The following is a 16,256-nucleotide window of genomic DNA, read 5'->3' as shown; positions in this document are numbered from 1 at the left end:
TGAACAGTCCAGAAAAAATGTCTGATTTCAAGTTATTAAAAGACAAAAATGAGGTCTGAATTATTGTAACAAGCAAATTTTCTTTTTCCATTGGCAGATTTTTTTGTTCTTGTTTCAAACAATTCAGACCTCTTTTTTTTTTTCCTTAAATAACTTGATATAAGACATTTTTCTGGACTGGTCAGGTGGATGTGGGTCATGTCGAGTATAATAAGACAATTTTTCTCAAAAGAAGACAAAAATACTTGATAAGATCTCAGTTTTTTGCTGGGGTGACAATTTTAAGTTTTACCGTCGCCGAAAAGAAATGTTTAAACTGACTTTTGACACCACTAACAGCATCCGGTTAGCAGTGAGTGTGTTGAAATGTTTAACTCCATGATTGCAGCAAAGGTTAAAGGGTCAGCTAGACGTGGCTGAATCCTCAGACCAGCAGTTAATTGGTCCAAGTTAAGTCCAGCTCCTCCAAGAGTCCAAGTGGAGCAGTCCACTCAGACCGGCTTAGCTCTCCCCGTCTCCCCCTCAGCCGGCTCCAGGCCAACTCTAATAGCAATCAATGAAGTCCCAGACACAATAGCTAATTCAATTTCCCTGGACCAGTTTTCTCATCAGGGCTCAAGGTCCTGTCCCCAGCTGATAGGGCCCCAGAACAGGTCTGGAAGAGGGAGGATTTACCCCGACCGTCAGCCGCCCTCCTGTAATAGACACAGATAACCGGATTGTTGGGGAGGAGGAGGAGCAGGCTGAGGAGAGGAGCAGCTCACCTGCCTGCGTGCCCAAAGTGAGGCCCTCACACCCAGCCGCGAGACACATCCCTCTGCCCTATCTGCCCCCCGCCTCCTCTGCCTCCCCATTAAAGGAGAAACTCAATCAGGAGACTCAGCGCTCAGTTTGCTCTCTCCGATGAGATTTCAGAGACTTAGGGCCAGAGGAGAAGCCAAGGGAGCGTCCTGAAAGAGGAGGAGGAGGAGCGCGGTGCGTGTCTGAGGGGGGCCGAGGGGAGATTAACATCTGTGTGGCTCCGGTTCACTTACCTGGGGTTCCCAAATGATCCCCTGGGCGCAAAAACGCATCTCAGCTGGCGCAAAAAGTGAGAGAAGAGAGGATAAGAGGAGAGGCGGCACCCTCCTCTGGCTGTCTGACAGCTGGTGACCCATGGGGGCAGAGGTTTGAGGAGCAGGGATCAAAGAGGAGCTCAGAGAGGAGCAGAACCAGAACAAATAAAAGGAGGGAAAGGTAAAGTCAATGATGTCTTTCTGTCTCCTTCGATCTCTGCCTCTTTTATTCATCGTCTGTCTGCCCGGCCCGGCGCTCTCCTGGACAGTAACCCGCCGTCCGCAGCAGTCAGAGCGAATAACACGAGGCTGGACTGAGGCCTGAGCGCGCAACAATCTCCTACATGCACTGGGACAACAGAGTAAACAATAGCAACATCAGAGACACAACAGCCCTCAGGCTCTGCATCCCGGCTCGCACACAGCCTGTGTGAAGTCTGCCAGTGTGTGTGTGTGTGTGTGTGTGTGTGTGTGTGTGTGTGTGTGTGTGAGCGTGCACGTGAGCAGCTCTCCCTTTTTTCTCTCACATGCACGTTCAAATGTCATGTTCAGCAGTGTGAAAGCAGAAATACTCCCGTCTCCAGCGCCATTCGGGATCCCCGGTGAGAAGACACCTGATGACAGATGCTGCCGTCTGATGGCAACTCCAAATCAGCCGAACACGCCAACCATTACCTCCACCTCGCTCTGCACATCCTTACCAAACATGTACAGGAACACGCGTGCTTCACCAACGAGGGTAGAAACCTGATTTCATCCCCGAAGCGTCGACGTGCAGAGGAGACGGGTTGTCATCTGGCTGCAGAACGTACAATGAGCTGGATGAGAGCCAAACGTCTCTCCTCTCCAAACATCACACACTCTGCAGACGCCTTTCAACTCGGGACGGATGGAGGGAAGGCCCAGCGCAGGAAGACAGGAGATAATTCAGCTCAGAGCATGAAATAAGAGACAGAGACGTGTCTGTGATTTCCAAAACGAGCTGAAATTAAGTGATAAATAAAAACGTGGGGCAACTGTTTTCCTCTCTGCGTTTCATCCATCCTGTTCCTCGTGCTGAAGCCTGAACCACAGAAGAAGAATTCATCAAATATGTAACGCAGCACTGACCTTTGGCAGAGTTCAGCAGGTCCCCATCTGTGTGCGAGGAGCCGCGCGAGAGGGAAGAATGATGACCCCTTTAACAGCTTGCCTGCGACTACCTGCTGATCCAAAAACACTGGCCAGACATGAAGCCCTGCATAGTCAAAGGATCAAACAGGGCCAGAGAATACTGCTTATTTCAGAGAAACAGGGAGAGGGGGCTCGGGTGGACGTGGAGGGGGCTCCAGCGGTACGTTTTGTGCTACTTTGGCCACCAGGGAAAGACGAGGAGGAGGAGGAGGAGGAGGAGAAGGGGTGGAAAAAAGGAGGATGTGAGAGATGAAGACAGTGAGGAGGACAGGAAAGACGGCGCTCAGGAAAATAACAGAAGAGAAGGATAATGGGCGACATTAGAGCTAACCCGTACCTCGACTGCTGGGCCAGAGACGGAAACGGGGAAAACTGTGCCGTTTGAAGCCTAATCCCCTTTTTACATTCTTAATTAGGAAACAACAAGCAATAAGCCTCTTTGTTGTGCTGACCCACACATGCTACACGCCTTTTGTGTGTGTGTGTGTGTGTGTGTGTGTGTGTGTGTGTGTGTGTGTGTGTGTGTGGGTGTGTTCACGTCTCTGCTGCAGGAAAACAGAAACACTTCATCGTATGAAGTCATGTTCCTCTTCAGCCAGTTTGGCTCTTTGACTGGCTGAGATGAATCTGTATTCTCTGATCAGTTAATTATTCAAATTAATCGACCGACTGACCGACTGGAAAGGAGACGTGAGCTGACGGATGTTTGTGTAAATTTAGCCGTACGTAGGTTTGCAGAAAGTGTGTATCAGTCTGCTGTTAAAGAGCCAATCAATGTACGAACACAGGAGATGATCACAGGCACAGGCAGAGGCCAGCCGTCACTCAGGCTGCTACACCCACAACAACGGGATGAAGTAAAACAGGTTAATACAGAAACAAAGTTTATGAATTTCTTTCTTTTTTTTTTCTTTTTTTGTCATGCTTTTAAGATTTGCAATTATACCAGGGGCAGCATTATGGGTGGGCCCAAGGGTCCCAGGCCCACACTTAACTTTATATATATATTTATAATATTATTTTTTATATTTATATTCATTTTATATCTATATTATATTATATATTATTCTATATTTTTATATTTTTTTCTTATAGTTTATTATTCACATTATATTTTATTAATTCATATTTATTTAAAATGTATTTTCTTTTATCATACTTATTTACATTTAATCTTCTTATATCATATTTATTTCCATTAATTTTCTTATAATATTTTTTCATATATATAGTTTTAAAAAAGCATGGTAAAATTTTGACACTTCATGTTTTTATTATTATTAGAATTAGATGCTCTGTCTTTGTAAAATAAGCCATAGTTTTTAACCGTAAAAAAATAAAATAAAATAAATAAAAATGAAACATTCAGCTTCATGTGGGCCGGATCAGAACATTATTCTGGGAAAGACTATGTTTTTATTTATTTTATTCAAGCGCAGTTAATGTCCTTGCTTTGATAGCTTATAATGCAAAAATGCCAAATAAAGTGAAAAAAAGCAACCAAATCTGCTTTAAAGTTAGTTTTTTAAATTAGTTAATAATCTTCAAACTTTCTGTCACGTAAGGCTCTGACAAAATTTGTCCGTCCCCCTCACAAAACTGAAACCCTGGCTCCGTCCCTGGAAAACTCAACAACAAACACACAGGTCAGGACTCAAACACACACAAACAAGATTCAGTGACATGTTAACAACAAATCAGAGCGTAGTCGCACTAAAATATTCAGTTCCTCATCAAAAAGTTCAAGTTAATCTCTTTAAGGATAAGTCTGGTTTCTCAAACAAGACAGAAACAAACACATTTTTTGTCATATAGACTGATTAAACAGTCCGTCAACTCAAATTCTCTTAGATTAATACAGCGCACGATGATATATGCATGTCCCATACCTGCTCCCAAATGGTTTGACCTTAACTCAGTGTCATTTAGTGTACCTGTTATTTACAACAGAGGATCAGGGCCACATTAGCAAAAAATAAGAAATAGAAAAATAAAAATAAAAAAGTTAATTTGTGAGATTAATTTCATAATTTCACGGGGAAAGTCACCAATTCAACTCTAAAGCTCTTCTCTATGACTCTCTATTTTGTGAAGTTATACTTTGGTAAAGGTTTCAATAATAAGGAATAATTTCATCCCTCGGCACATCAGCTTAATTATAGTAAGTAAAATTAAACTTATGGCATTGTTCTGCTGATGTGGTGAAACTGAGCCTTTGTTAAAAACTCAGGTAGAGATAAAAAGATATTCACAGATTCAGCTTTTCCTCATCACAAATCAACACCTCTCACCTAAATTTACCACATTTTCCTTGAAAATTTTCCTTTTTTTTCCTGAAACATTGACCTAGAGGATTAAAAGTCTGTGGTTTGTGAATTTCTTTGGTTGAACTAACCATCTTCCTTTGTTTTTGTGTTTTTAGTTGTACAGCCACAGGAGCAATAATTTGTGCATCCCGCTGCAACCCAATTTGCCCCCTGGGGACACTAATAAAATTGAATCTCGAATCGATTACTGATCACCAATATCAACTCACAAACTTCTGTCCAGAATAACTCGACTGCAGGGCAGAACCACAACATCCGAACTAAACGTCCGACTGCTCCACGTTCACGCCAACAAAGACTGGAAACACTCGGGTCCATTCTGTGAAGAAACTTCTGCTGTATCTTCACCTCTGACTGATTCGGAGGTTGTTTTAACCTCTCATCAAATGTTTTCCCACTCTCTATATTGAATATCTCTGATTCTGAGTTTGGGTGAAGATTTCACTGTGAACTCTTGGAAATAAAAATCCAGATCTGCTCCTGCTCCCAGCGTCAAACACGCTGACGTCATGACGGACCAGAAAAGCAGGAAGCATCCTCACATCACCTGATTTCTTCAGACATTAAATATTTACTTAATTTCCTCATTATTCTAATGTCACCGTGTTTCCACCGTGCACGTTTCCTCTCAGTGTGGGCCGTGCACATCACACACAGGCCACACACACACACACAGCCCCAAATTTACGTCCTCACACACCCACGTGCACACAGAAGCAGCTGGGGAGCACGGTGGCGGGTGACGTGAAATGCCCACGATTGCTCCAGAGGGATTAATTTCTTCCACTTTATTTGTTTATTACTGCGTGGAGAGCAACTGGGGCGGCAGCGGCACAACAACCGGCGATGTAATAGCGAGTGGCTTCCTCCTGCGGTTCCTGATGCCTCATGCTGATCCCTGTATTAAGATGACTCAATCTGCTGTGATGTACAGTGTGCTGCATTGTTCTTCTGCAACATACAGTACAGAGAGGGGGATGCTCCTTACCGAACACTTAGTGGGGTTAAGACGGCTCCCTGAACAGGTGGAGCAGTTATTCAAACAAAGAAACTGCATGCTTCATATTTAATACTCTGAAAATTCATCTTACAACATCAGCAGCTGCAAGAAAATTAAGAAAAAGAAAATTTAGAGCTGCAAACTAAAGATGGACTAATGCAACAGCTCAGAGTTTGTATTAAAGATGATTTATACCATCATTCAGACGTGGTGCATAAGTCAGCTGGACTTGTGCAAAACCTGGTTTTGTTGCAGCCCCTCCTCACTGCACTGTGTCAGTGTCACAGATCACAGCGATCCAAATCCCACCCCCCTTTGTTCTTCAAGAGTCGCACTTATGCAAAATAAAGCAAGAATATAAAGAAGCAACGATAAAATAAGGATCGAATAAAACAGGATGAGTCCAGAACAGACGGAATAATCTGGAACAAAAGTGCAGAGAAAGACAGTTATAAGGATAATAAAGCAGAAAAGATGTTGTGAAGGAGAGGTGTGATATTCAGACAAATTACTTTCTGTGGTGTTGATATAAATGTGTTAATCTAATCCTGTCTGAGGACATTTCCCGTGACCCTGACATGAGTCTCCATCAGAACTTCCTGTTTTACATAAAAGACAAAGTAGTTTGAGGACTTCAAAACTTTTTATGAAATGGGCTGTAAACATGTTTATTTCTGCTGTGAGGATCAGATTTTTGAATGGGTGTGTGTGTGGTTTCTGGCGTTTCTGCAGAGAGCCTCTGGTGGACACTTGAGGAACTGCAGTTTAAAACACTTTGGCACAGACTTCGTGTTTTAAGACCAGAGAAATCTGCTTGGTTTAACAATGGGGCTGAGGAATCAAGCCTTAATCAGAATAAAATGAATGAATGAATGAATGAATGAATAAATAAATAAATAAATAAATAGATAGATAAATAAAACATTGGTTAAAAAAAAGAACAAAAAAAAACAATATAAATACATTGAATAATTAAATTAAATGAAGAAAATAAATACACAAATAAATAAAAAAACATTGGTAAAAACTGACCAAATATTAATATATAAATAAATAAATAAATGAATAAAACACTGGTAAAAATGACCAAATATAAATAAATAAATAAACACATAAATAAATAAAATTAATTAAATTAATTAGTCATTAAAAAAACATTGGTAAAAGAATGACCAAATATAAATTAATAAATAAATAAATAAATTAATTAATTAATTAATTAAATGAATTTAATGAATGAATAAATTAATAAATAAATAAAATAATTTAAAAAAATAAGTAAATAATGAGGCTTCTTCATGTGAAACAAAATGTCCCGTTGGGGATGAAGAGTCTGAAATCAGTGGGACTTAATCTAGTTTCCAGTGTCACCCAGGATGAGCTTGACCTCCTTAAGAGAGATATTTTTATACCTTCTTAAGCCATATTCCTGCTCCTCACAGCCAGACACTCCACTGGATGTCTCATATGGGGTTTTAAAAGTCACACTAACACACACACTGCAGTACACACACACATGCACTTATACAACTCACCACAGACCCATGAGGCGATAAGGAATCAGATCAATCCATGGGTTTGCACAGACTCATGAAGAGGGGAGATGAAAAGTGATGATGAAAAACGAGCATCGAGTAATGAAAAGTGCTAATTATGCATAATGGAATAAAAATCAACCCTCATCATCAGACCATTAGCTTTTACAAGAAAAAGGCGTTCTTTCAAATCCATTTCATGATGTCCATTTAGCGCCGTGTTTGTCCGTGTTTTAATATCCAGCTAATTCCCAGCTAACTGGCAAAATGATATTCAATTAGTTAATTAAGTCTGATCCAGCTGCGTGCCATCCCTCCACACTGGGGGCTGTCTCCCTGTGGGCCGCTGGTTTAAGCCTCTCTGCACTAATTATCACACTGACATTATCAGGCTGTACCTGGCACTCTCACTTACCTCCAGCTCTGCAGCGGTACTGCGTCACATTAAAGGACGGTTAGCCAGTCATGGAAAGTCATGCTATATTAAAACATAATAAGCACCGAGGCTTTCCTGCAGCTGACGGGAGAAATGTCACTGTGTGTCACTCCTTCAGCTGAGCGTGGGTCAACACTCTGCAGAGGAAGGACTTACAGGTCCATGTAGTCCCATTAAAACGGTCTACGCACACCCAGATCTGAGACGGTGGGCGGAAACTTCAGGGTGAGGATCACTGCACATCTGCGTTTTCAACAGAGCGGTGAAACCAAACCAAGCAGCAACCTCACGTCTTACAATGAGAAGAAGATGCAGAAGTGTTAGAAACTGCAGTTCCTCATGTGTCCACTTGAGGCAGGCTGAAGAAACCTCATAAGCCCCGTTTTCAAAGAGTGGTCCCGTATGAGTCGGATCAGTAAAACCTGATCCTGTTTGTGTTTCCACAGCCAACCATGCCCTTCTTGGTAAACGGCTGGATGCTGATACCGCTGTCACACAGGAAGTGACGACTCTTTCCACCAATCAGCAGACTGCAGTGTTTCTAGCTCCACCTTCTGGGGTCATATCAGTTCAGTCTGTCACCCCAACAGAAGGGAACCAAAAAGTGGGACGGGACGAGTCGGTAATTTGGGGATCAGTCTCGGTTTTAGTCAAAGGAAACGCCACAAAATGCGTGACGTACTGAGACGAACTGAACTGGCTCCCATTCAAAAATCTGATCTTTACAGCCCGGGTAAAAACATGATTTTAATCTAAATAGATCATTCCTCTATTGGCACACACTGAACAGGTTTAACTGACAAGTTTTAACCATAGACTGTAAAAAAATGGACGTCGTCTTGCTCAGCTTGAAGTGAGGTCTCCACAAAAACTGCTCCCCCTGGTGGCTGGCTGCAGTATAGGTTAAAAAAATCCAGCTCCCCAGTCATTCCAGGTGGGCTGTGGTCAAAGTTTAAAAAATTAATCCACCTGGTAGAAATGTTTCTCTCGTCTGATTGTTGTGGTGATTTGAAGATATCATTTGGCTGTCTTGTATCCAAGTCCTCTTTTTTTCTGAAAAGTTTTGTTTTCATTATTTATACGAGGTTAAAAACAAGGCTTTACGTAACATTTAACGATGATTGACAGCTGACGTTCCCGTGTATTTTTTTCGGGGATTGTAAAATATGTCTGGAGGTAGAGTCAAGAAGTGATTAGACTCTTGAAAGAAGAAAATATTTGTTATTTTTGTCACCCAGCTCCACTCAGATTCTCCCAGAATCCCTCACAGTCTCTACTGCACAGACTCTGGCTGTCAATGGCGTAAAATGATAAATGGCGGAGCCACGCTGTCCACTCTGTATACAGACTATGGTTTTAACCCTTTAAAGAGCATGGCTGACTGGACTTAACCTTTATTTTGAAATTCAAGGCCCAAAACTTTAAGATCCTTCCTGTACAGAAGCTGCAAAAAGCTTCAGGATCCAACATGTTTGGATCCATCTCCATGTGTTTTTTACATGTTGTGTTGTTGTGGCTCATATACCTTGAAGCAGAAATTAAATATATCACTGACACGTCCAAACAAACAGACAGGAGCAGGACAATGACCGTGTTTGCTGTTACACTCAGAGACAAAGAGATGCTATAGATAACCACAAAGAGACTTCCTGTGAGCTGTAATAATAAGGCCTATGAATGAACAAATACACACGGTCCTCCTACGCTGGGCGTCTCTGAGCGCACGTAGGCGTCCCTGCGTCCCCGCGGCTCGGCTCGCTCGTGGCGTGTTTGTGTGTTTCCTCCATGCTTTGGAGCGTCGGCGCTTTGCATGAAAACAGCTAATTAAAAACACTTATGTGCCCAAGACAGTCGTCCGGCCCACCCGTGTCTACCTGACAACTGACAGCCCAATCTGATTAAACGCTGTCTGGAGGAGGGGCCTCCACCGGCCATCCACGGCGGGCCAAAAGTGATCACCATGGCGATGGGTAATTACAGCTGTCAACGCATCATCCGTCCTGCTGGCGCCGGTTTGATTGCACCCAGCAACAATGATGGACAAGCTTAGCGTGCTCTCTCTGAACCGCCAATCACATCGTCCCACTCTTTGCTCCATTTAACTGTCACGCAACGCTCACATGGCCGCAGAGCGCGCGCCCATCACGGCGGCGCAGCCATGTTTTTAATTGTTTCTCTCCTCTTCCTCCTCTCCTGAACTTCCTCCTCCTCCTCCTCCTCTGTGCTCCTGTCTGCCTCTCTTCTCCCGCTCTCATGCGGACAGCTCAGAAGTGCAAGTGTTATTACATGAAACTCCCGCTGTAGCATTAATTGAAGGGAGATATGGTGGGACAAAAGCGGCGGGGGGTAGAGCGTGCCCATTATCACTCCTCTTTTCAACAGGTCTCACATTTGGAAACTGCAAATTGCAAAAACTTGCAAGGGCAAAATGTTTGACATTATTTGATCTGCAACCATATGGTGTGAGCAGGAAGGGGGGGCGGGCGGGGTAAACACAAAAATAGATAAATAAAGTAAACAAGAGCAGAGAGAGGTGCAGGCAGCACAATGGGAACGCGAGCAGAGAGAGCCAACAAATCAAGAAATAATTATCTTTAAGGTCTAATTAATGTGGGGGGGGACGTCCGGGGCACCCCTCGGCCGTGCCCTTGCCTCCCATCCTATGGGCTGACAGTGACAATAGCCATACTGTGGATGCTAAACAGCCCACGGTGAAGGCAGGAGGCAGGACTACAAGTTCACATTGAGAAAAACACAGCCTTCCTGCTAGCACGCTGACGCTTGATCCAAGCTAGCTGCTTTAATGAAGTCAAGTGTAGCTGGACAGGGTCTGACTCCTGCGTCCAGATCCTCCCTTAATTACCTGGCTCTGTCTCCGCATGCTTGTCCTTAATCTGACCTAATGTGGCTAATAACCAAACTGGGAAACAATCAAAACAGCAATTAGCAACAGCAGCTCAGAAATGTTCAAATCTTAAACCAACGCAGCAGAATCTGTTTTGGTCTTCTCTGTCCGGAGGATTTAAAGCAGCTCCTGGTTTCTGAGCGAGGTCAGGAGGAGCAGAAAGGTTTTAAAGGAGCGGAGCAGTTGGAGGAGATGTGGAGCCGAGCAGGAAGCAGAAATATCACATCAAAGGTCATGTTTGAATACAGATCCTAATCTCCCTCCTTCTCTGAATATCATGGCAGCTCTTTAAAACTCTGACCCAGCCTCCCCCTTTCTTTTCTCCCTGTTTTACACAAATATGTCTTCAAGGAGGTCTGACTGGAGCTGTAAATTCCTTGAAAGTGGATGACTGATACAGTCCCGGCATGGTACTGACGAAAACAGATGAGTGTTTTTCCTGAGGGAGAGGATTGTGGGTATGGAAGGAGTTAGCGCTGCCTGTTGTTACAGCTGATCATAAAAGGCTGCGTGCATGGGAATTCCACCTTAAGACGAGGGAAATGTTTGTCTCTATAAAAACATGTTAATGCAGAACAGTTAGGAGAAAGAATAAACCTTAATACGAGCAGTAAGGTCTGAAAGCAGCAGCATTTTATCATTTACGGTGTGTTGATCTGGGAAATTAAACCCTGAACATGAGCAAACAGAGGATTGTTCACAGAGCCAGCTCAGACTGTGGGATTAAGACTTTGACACTTTGTTAAAATACTCTTTTTCAACTCTATCTTTGTTTTTCTTTTTTATTTTTCATTAAAGTAAACTAAATCTGAAATATCTGATCTGATATACAGAAACATAAACATTCATACAGGTTGTGAACAATTCAGAAAAGGTAGAAACAAGAAGCTTTTAGTAAATTAAAAACAGAGTCAGCAGCAAAAGTAACATCGAAAACACTGAAACAAAGGGGATAAATAGAATAGAATAGAATAGAATAGAATAGAACTTTATTTGTCATTGCAACAAGTACAACAAAATTGCAAAAGCCCTTCAGTCAGTGCAAAACAGTGTAAGGTGCAAACTAAGGTAAAGTGAGTGAAATATATATATATATATATTTTAAATTATAATAAGATATGAAATAAACTAAAAAATAAAATTATATATATATATATATATATATATATATATATATATATATATATATATATATATATATATATATATATATATATATATATAAATATCTTTATACACAAAAAATATATACAAAAAAGAACGAAGCAAAATAGCTGCCAAGTTCAGGTGCACTGATGACATGAGGTAATTGCTATATTGTGATTATTATGACGACAATGAGGTAGTGATTTTAACCTTTGTTCAGGAAATAGCACAGAGAGGTGGAAAAGAAAAATTAAATATTCTAAAAAAAAATCAACAAAACTTTAAAAACTACAGAAAGCACTCATACAAGTTAGTGTTTAGCTTTTCTAACATTAAATTTAGCTGTTTACAAACCAAAAATTTAAAGCTCAGCAAGTTTTTCTATCAAAGAAGTTTGAGAATAAATATGGTTTTAAGAAATTAAAAAAAAACTTTTTTGAAAAGTTTCCTTTGATTTTACTGAATAATTTGAAGTTCGGAGGATGCATTGATTGTTACCTGACCTGTTGTGTGGAACACTGATAAAACAAACTTTGTGAGTTTTAGTAGCAAAGGCAAAAATATGAACGCTATATTAAACATTCAAGATTTTGAAATTAGCAGAGTAAAAGAAATACATTTTCTTTGTGTTATTATAGATGGAAATTTGAACTGGAAACCACATATAAATGGAATAAAAACAAAGATAGCAAAAGTCATAGCAATGATACACAAAGTAAAGAGTTTTCTAAAACGTGTTGATTGGGCCGTACCTGACCTATTGTGTCCAAGTATGACCTATAACTGGAACTCCATACAGACATCCCTGAAATCCACTTTTTGTAAAACTACAGTTGTGAAAACTTAGTGACTCAATAGATTACCAAATGCTGCAAGTTATGTACAAAGCTCACAAAACTCTCCTACCTGCCAACATTCGGTGTCATTTTGTCAAAAGGAAAAGTAGTTACATTAAAAAAATATATTTTTCAAACCGAGATTTGGAACTTCACTGAAGGAAAGAAATATTAAAGTCAAAGGTAGATCTTTAAGGAACAACTTGGACAGACAGCTCAAAGAAGCTAAAGCTTTCATTATCTTCAAAAAACTTATCAAAACCAACACATTAGACAGATGCAGGGAATCACAGACATTTTAAACCCGGTCTGGATGTGGAGTTTTTGTTGCTTTTTTTTATTCGGGTGAAACCGAGTTTTATGTTGGTGAATCATTTTGCTTTAAGTTTTTCTCCAAGAATAATCTGATAGGAGGTTAATATGGCACACTGCGTTTCGACAAGTGTTCAGTTAACATTTTGTGAGAGTAAGTGCAGATACAATCAGATTTTTCTTTTTTCTGCTCCTTTATGAATGAAATAAAAATAAACTTTAAACTATCAGTTCATGAGTAAAACATCTTAAAACATTTTTAAAACAATATTTAAAAAACACTAATGCCTTACTTTCAGCTTTCAGTGTCTCTGATTAAATATATTTTAGTATGAAAAGATATTTGGAGGATAAACTCGATCCAGGTTTGTAGTTTTTGTGGTTTACATGTTTTTAAAGTTTGACTAAAGTTTTCAGAAAGTTTAAAAAGTGAACTTTGTGTTGGCACAGATCCTCACCACCGTCTGATTGAAGTCCCCTCTCTGTGGCCCCCGACGCGGCCCCCGTCCACCAATGGGGCGTGAGCAGGCGGATTAGCAGGAATCCTGAGAGGAAGTTTAGACAAGAGGAAACATTAAGTTTGAAATAAAACACAGGAAACAGGGCGAGCTGCTGCTCCTCCCAGTCGCTGCCAGTGGCTGGGCTATTTTTTGACCAATTATCCCTGGTTAACGGGATTAATTACTCTAACTTCTCCTTCTTTTCTTCCCCTCCGAGCAAACGGGCAATAAATCCTTCTGCCTGCAACTCAGCCTGAGAGGGCCGCGCTCATTAGCATAACAAGTTACAAAATCATTACGGCCTTAAAAGTGCTTACAGAGAAAACAACATGAGACGGCACAGGATGCAGGCTGGGTTTAGGAGGGCTATCCAACTGAATGTACATGTTAGAGGAGGTGGGAGGAGGGGGAGGACAGGGACTCCCACAGCAAACGAAGGGTTAAGGGCTGAGCAGGATTCACGACAGGAGCTACCGTCCATGTTTTCTGGATTTCTCGGGAAGCAGAGCCAGAAAAATCCTCAGCAGTTACGAAACTGTTTGCTCACCCTCCGCCGCGTCTGAGCGCAAAAACAGCCGTTTTCCAGCCAACCTGTTTAGCATGAGTCCCACCCAGCCGCCTGCTTTCACTAACCTGTCCTGACAAGTACCCAGATTAACGTAATCTTATATCAGTGCAGAGGAGCAGAAGAGAGCAGATGGACCCCCTGTGCACCCCCCTCTACCCGACACTGGCACACACACACACACACACACCGTACACACACAGAAATAAGCAAGAGCACAAGCAAACACAAACCCTCTCACACAGGCGTGTTACAGACGTGGCTGCAGAGAGTGCTTAGCATGCACAACCTGGGCCCCAGCCACAGCAATTAATGTTCACGCTGCAAACGGCCACAGCTTCAGATGATGCTGATCTGGGAACGAAACCTGCACCTTCATCTGCTCACCGAACACTGCCGTCCTACCTCTGAGTGTGTGAGCGTGTGTGTGTGAGAGAGGGAGCCAACTCTAAAAAATCATTTACAGATTTCTAAATAAAGAGAGCGTAATTGAAAAAAGAGTCTCAACCAGAGAGCGCAGCCTGGGGAATTGAATTTTGGGATTTCTAACACTTGTCATCTGCCGTGTGGAAGCGAGCTTGTCTTTTTACAGTTTCCGTGGTAAATCTCAACAACTTTGCTAAAGTGAACAGATGGGCTTGCTAATTAGCAGCGCTCAGGCTGTAAGTTTGTTTATAAAGAGAGAAAGGGTTCCAGACATCTTGACACATTTTATTAACATATCATACCTTAAAGCTACGTTTCCTCATACCCACCAGGCTCTTTAGCTAAATGCACACACACAGGGAGGAACACACACACACACACTTTCACACATGCACTAATGCTCTTATATAAACATGCTCATGTGCGTCAGTGCACACACACACACACACACACACACACTGTACACACCAGGGAAACAATAAAAGTCAGCCTTGCGAAACGGAACACCCTGTATGTATGCTCATGAATATGCACAATTAACTCCGTGTGTGTGTGAGTGTGTGTGTGTGTGTGAGGGAGCACATGTCTTCACAGAACTGTAGCACCACATTTTGCACCTTGAGTGTGTGTGCAGTGTAAGAATACGTGCGCATGTGAGCGGTGGCGTTTGTTTACGGGGGTGTCACGGCGTGTCACGGCGTGTCATGCGTCCCTGTCCTTGTGAGAGCGGTGGCATGCGTCCCTCTCGCCTCCTAAACGCGGCCCCCTGTGGTTTTGTCAGCTTTCACTATTGTGTGTCAGGACAGCGACACTCGATGATGTCCCGAGCAGACGGGGACGGCGAGCTCCCCGAGGGGCCCCAGAGTATCCAGAACGGCGGCTCCTCCAGGGCTGTTTGAGCCTCCTGCAGGGCCCCCGTCGAGGACAGGGGGCGCCACACTGAAGCAGCGAGATGTGGAAAAGCGAGAAACACACGTTCATGGCCGGACGCTGCAGCTGGTGTCATGCTCGCTCCTCTCTGGGCACGCTCAGACCGACCAGCACGCCGCTCTGCGTCTGCGGCAGCCACATTGCCATGGTGATCCTGGTTAAGAGGCTTACATTCGGCCCATGCTGATGGTTGCTGGGGGACACTCCCATTGCCATGGTGATGGCTACCAGGAGGACACTCACATTGCCATGGTGATGATGGCAGGAGCCAGGCATGCCAACCAATGAGATGATGGATGGATGCCATGCAGGAGGCGAGGGGGGAACGTGACTAGAATGCCCGCTTGTCATGTCTACCGTCAAGGAGACTTTTCATAAACGGCATCTTCACACACACACACACACACACACCCCTCACACACCTCACACACACACAGGTTTCTGCTTTTTGTGAGGAATAAAAAGTGATATTATGTTTTAATCAGGTTCAGGGGCTGCGGCTCAGATCAGCGCAGAAAACACGTCAGATTACACGTTTAAGACTCCAGATGACATGAATTATGGATAAGACACATGCAAAAGAGCAGCTTCACATTCAAAGCATGGAGGAATGCAAAATACATCAGAGCAAAACACAGATCCAGTCATTGATGCCTATTATGCTCGCTGTGTGTGTGTGTGTGTGTGTGTGTGTGTGTGTGTGTGTGTGTGTGTGTGTTTGTGTGTGAGAGTGTGTGAGAGATGTGCTAATTCCACATTCCATCAGTTATTGTAATAAAAACACAAACGCTGCTGATTTAGCTCCAGATAAAAGCCCCATAGCCGTCACTCCCGCCCCCCCCCAGGTCCAGGGAGGCTGGGACTGGGTTTCAGGACCAGCGGGACCAGACTGGGAACCAAGGGACTGGAGCTGCCTGAAGGCATGGCCCGGGTCCAGACCAGGCCCAGAGTAAACCACCAACCAAGAGATGCTGAACGTGTGTTTGTGAGAGGAGCAGAGGAGGCAGGGGCTGTGCTGGACTGGATCCACACACACACACACACACACACACACACACACACACACACACACACACACACACACACACAGAGCCGGTTTCACCTGCCTGT

At 42.9% G+C, this 16,256-nt stretch overlaps 1 protein-coding gene across 1 annotated transcript in view; it reads right to left on the bottom strand.

Moving 5' to 3' along the window:
- Positions 1-16,256, bottom strand: part of clybl (citrate lyase beta like) — a 195,074-nt gene that overhangs the window by 11,721 nt on the left and 167,097 nt on the right. The window contains 1 exon segment of the mRNA XM_074694315.1: positions 13,184-13,270. Coding sequence (XP_074550416.1) covers positions 13,184-13,270 — 87 coding nt within the window.

Source organism: Halichoeres trimaculatus, unplaced genomic scaffold (genome assembly GCF_033239565.1).
Source record: "Halichoeres trimaculatus isolate MK-OKI-2021-1 unplaced genomic scaffold, fHalTri1.1 fHalTri1_scaffold_19, whole genome shotgun sequence".
NCBI lineage: Eukaryota > Metazoa > Chordata > Actinopteri > Labriformes > Labridae > Halichoeres > Halichoeres trimaculatus.
This window is presented reverse-complemented; position numbering and strand designations above follow the sequence as displayed.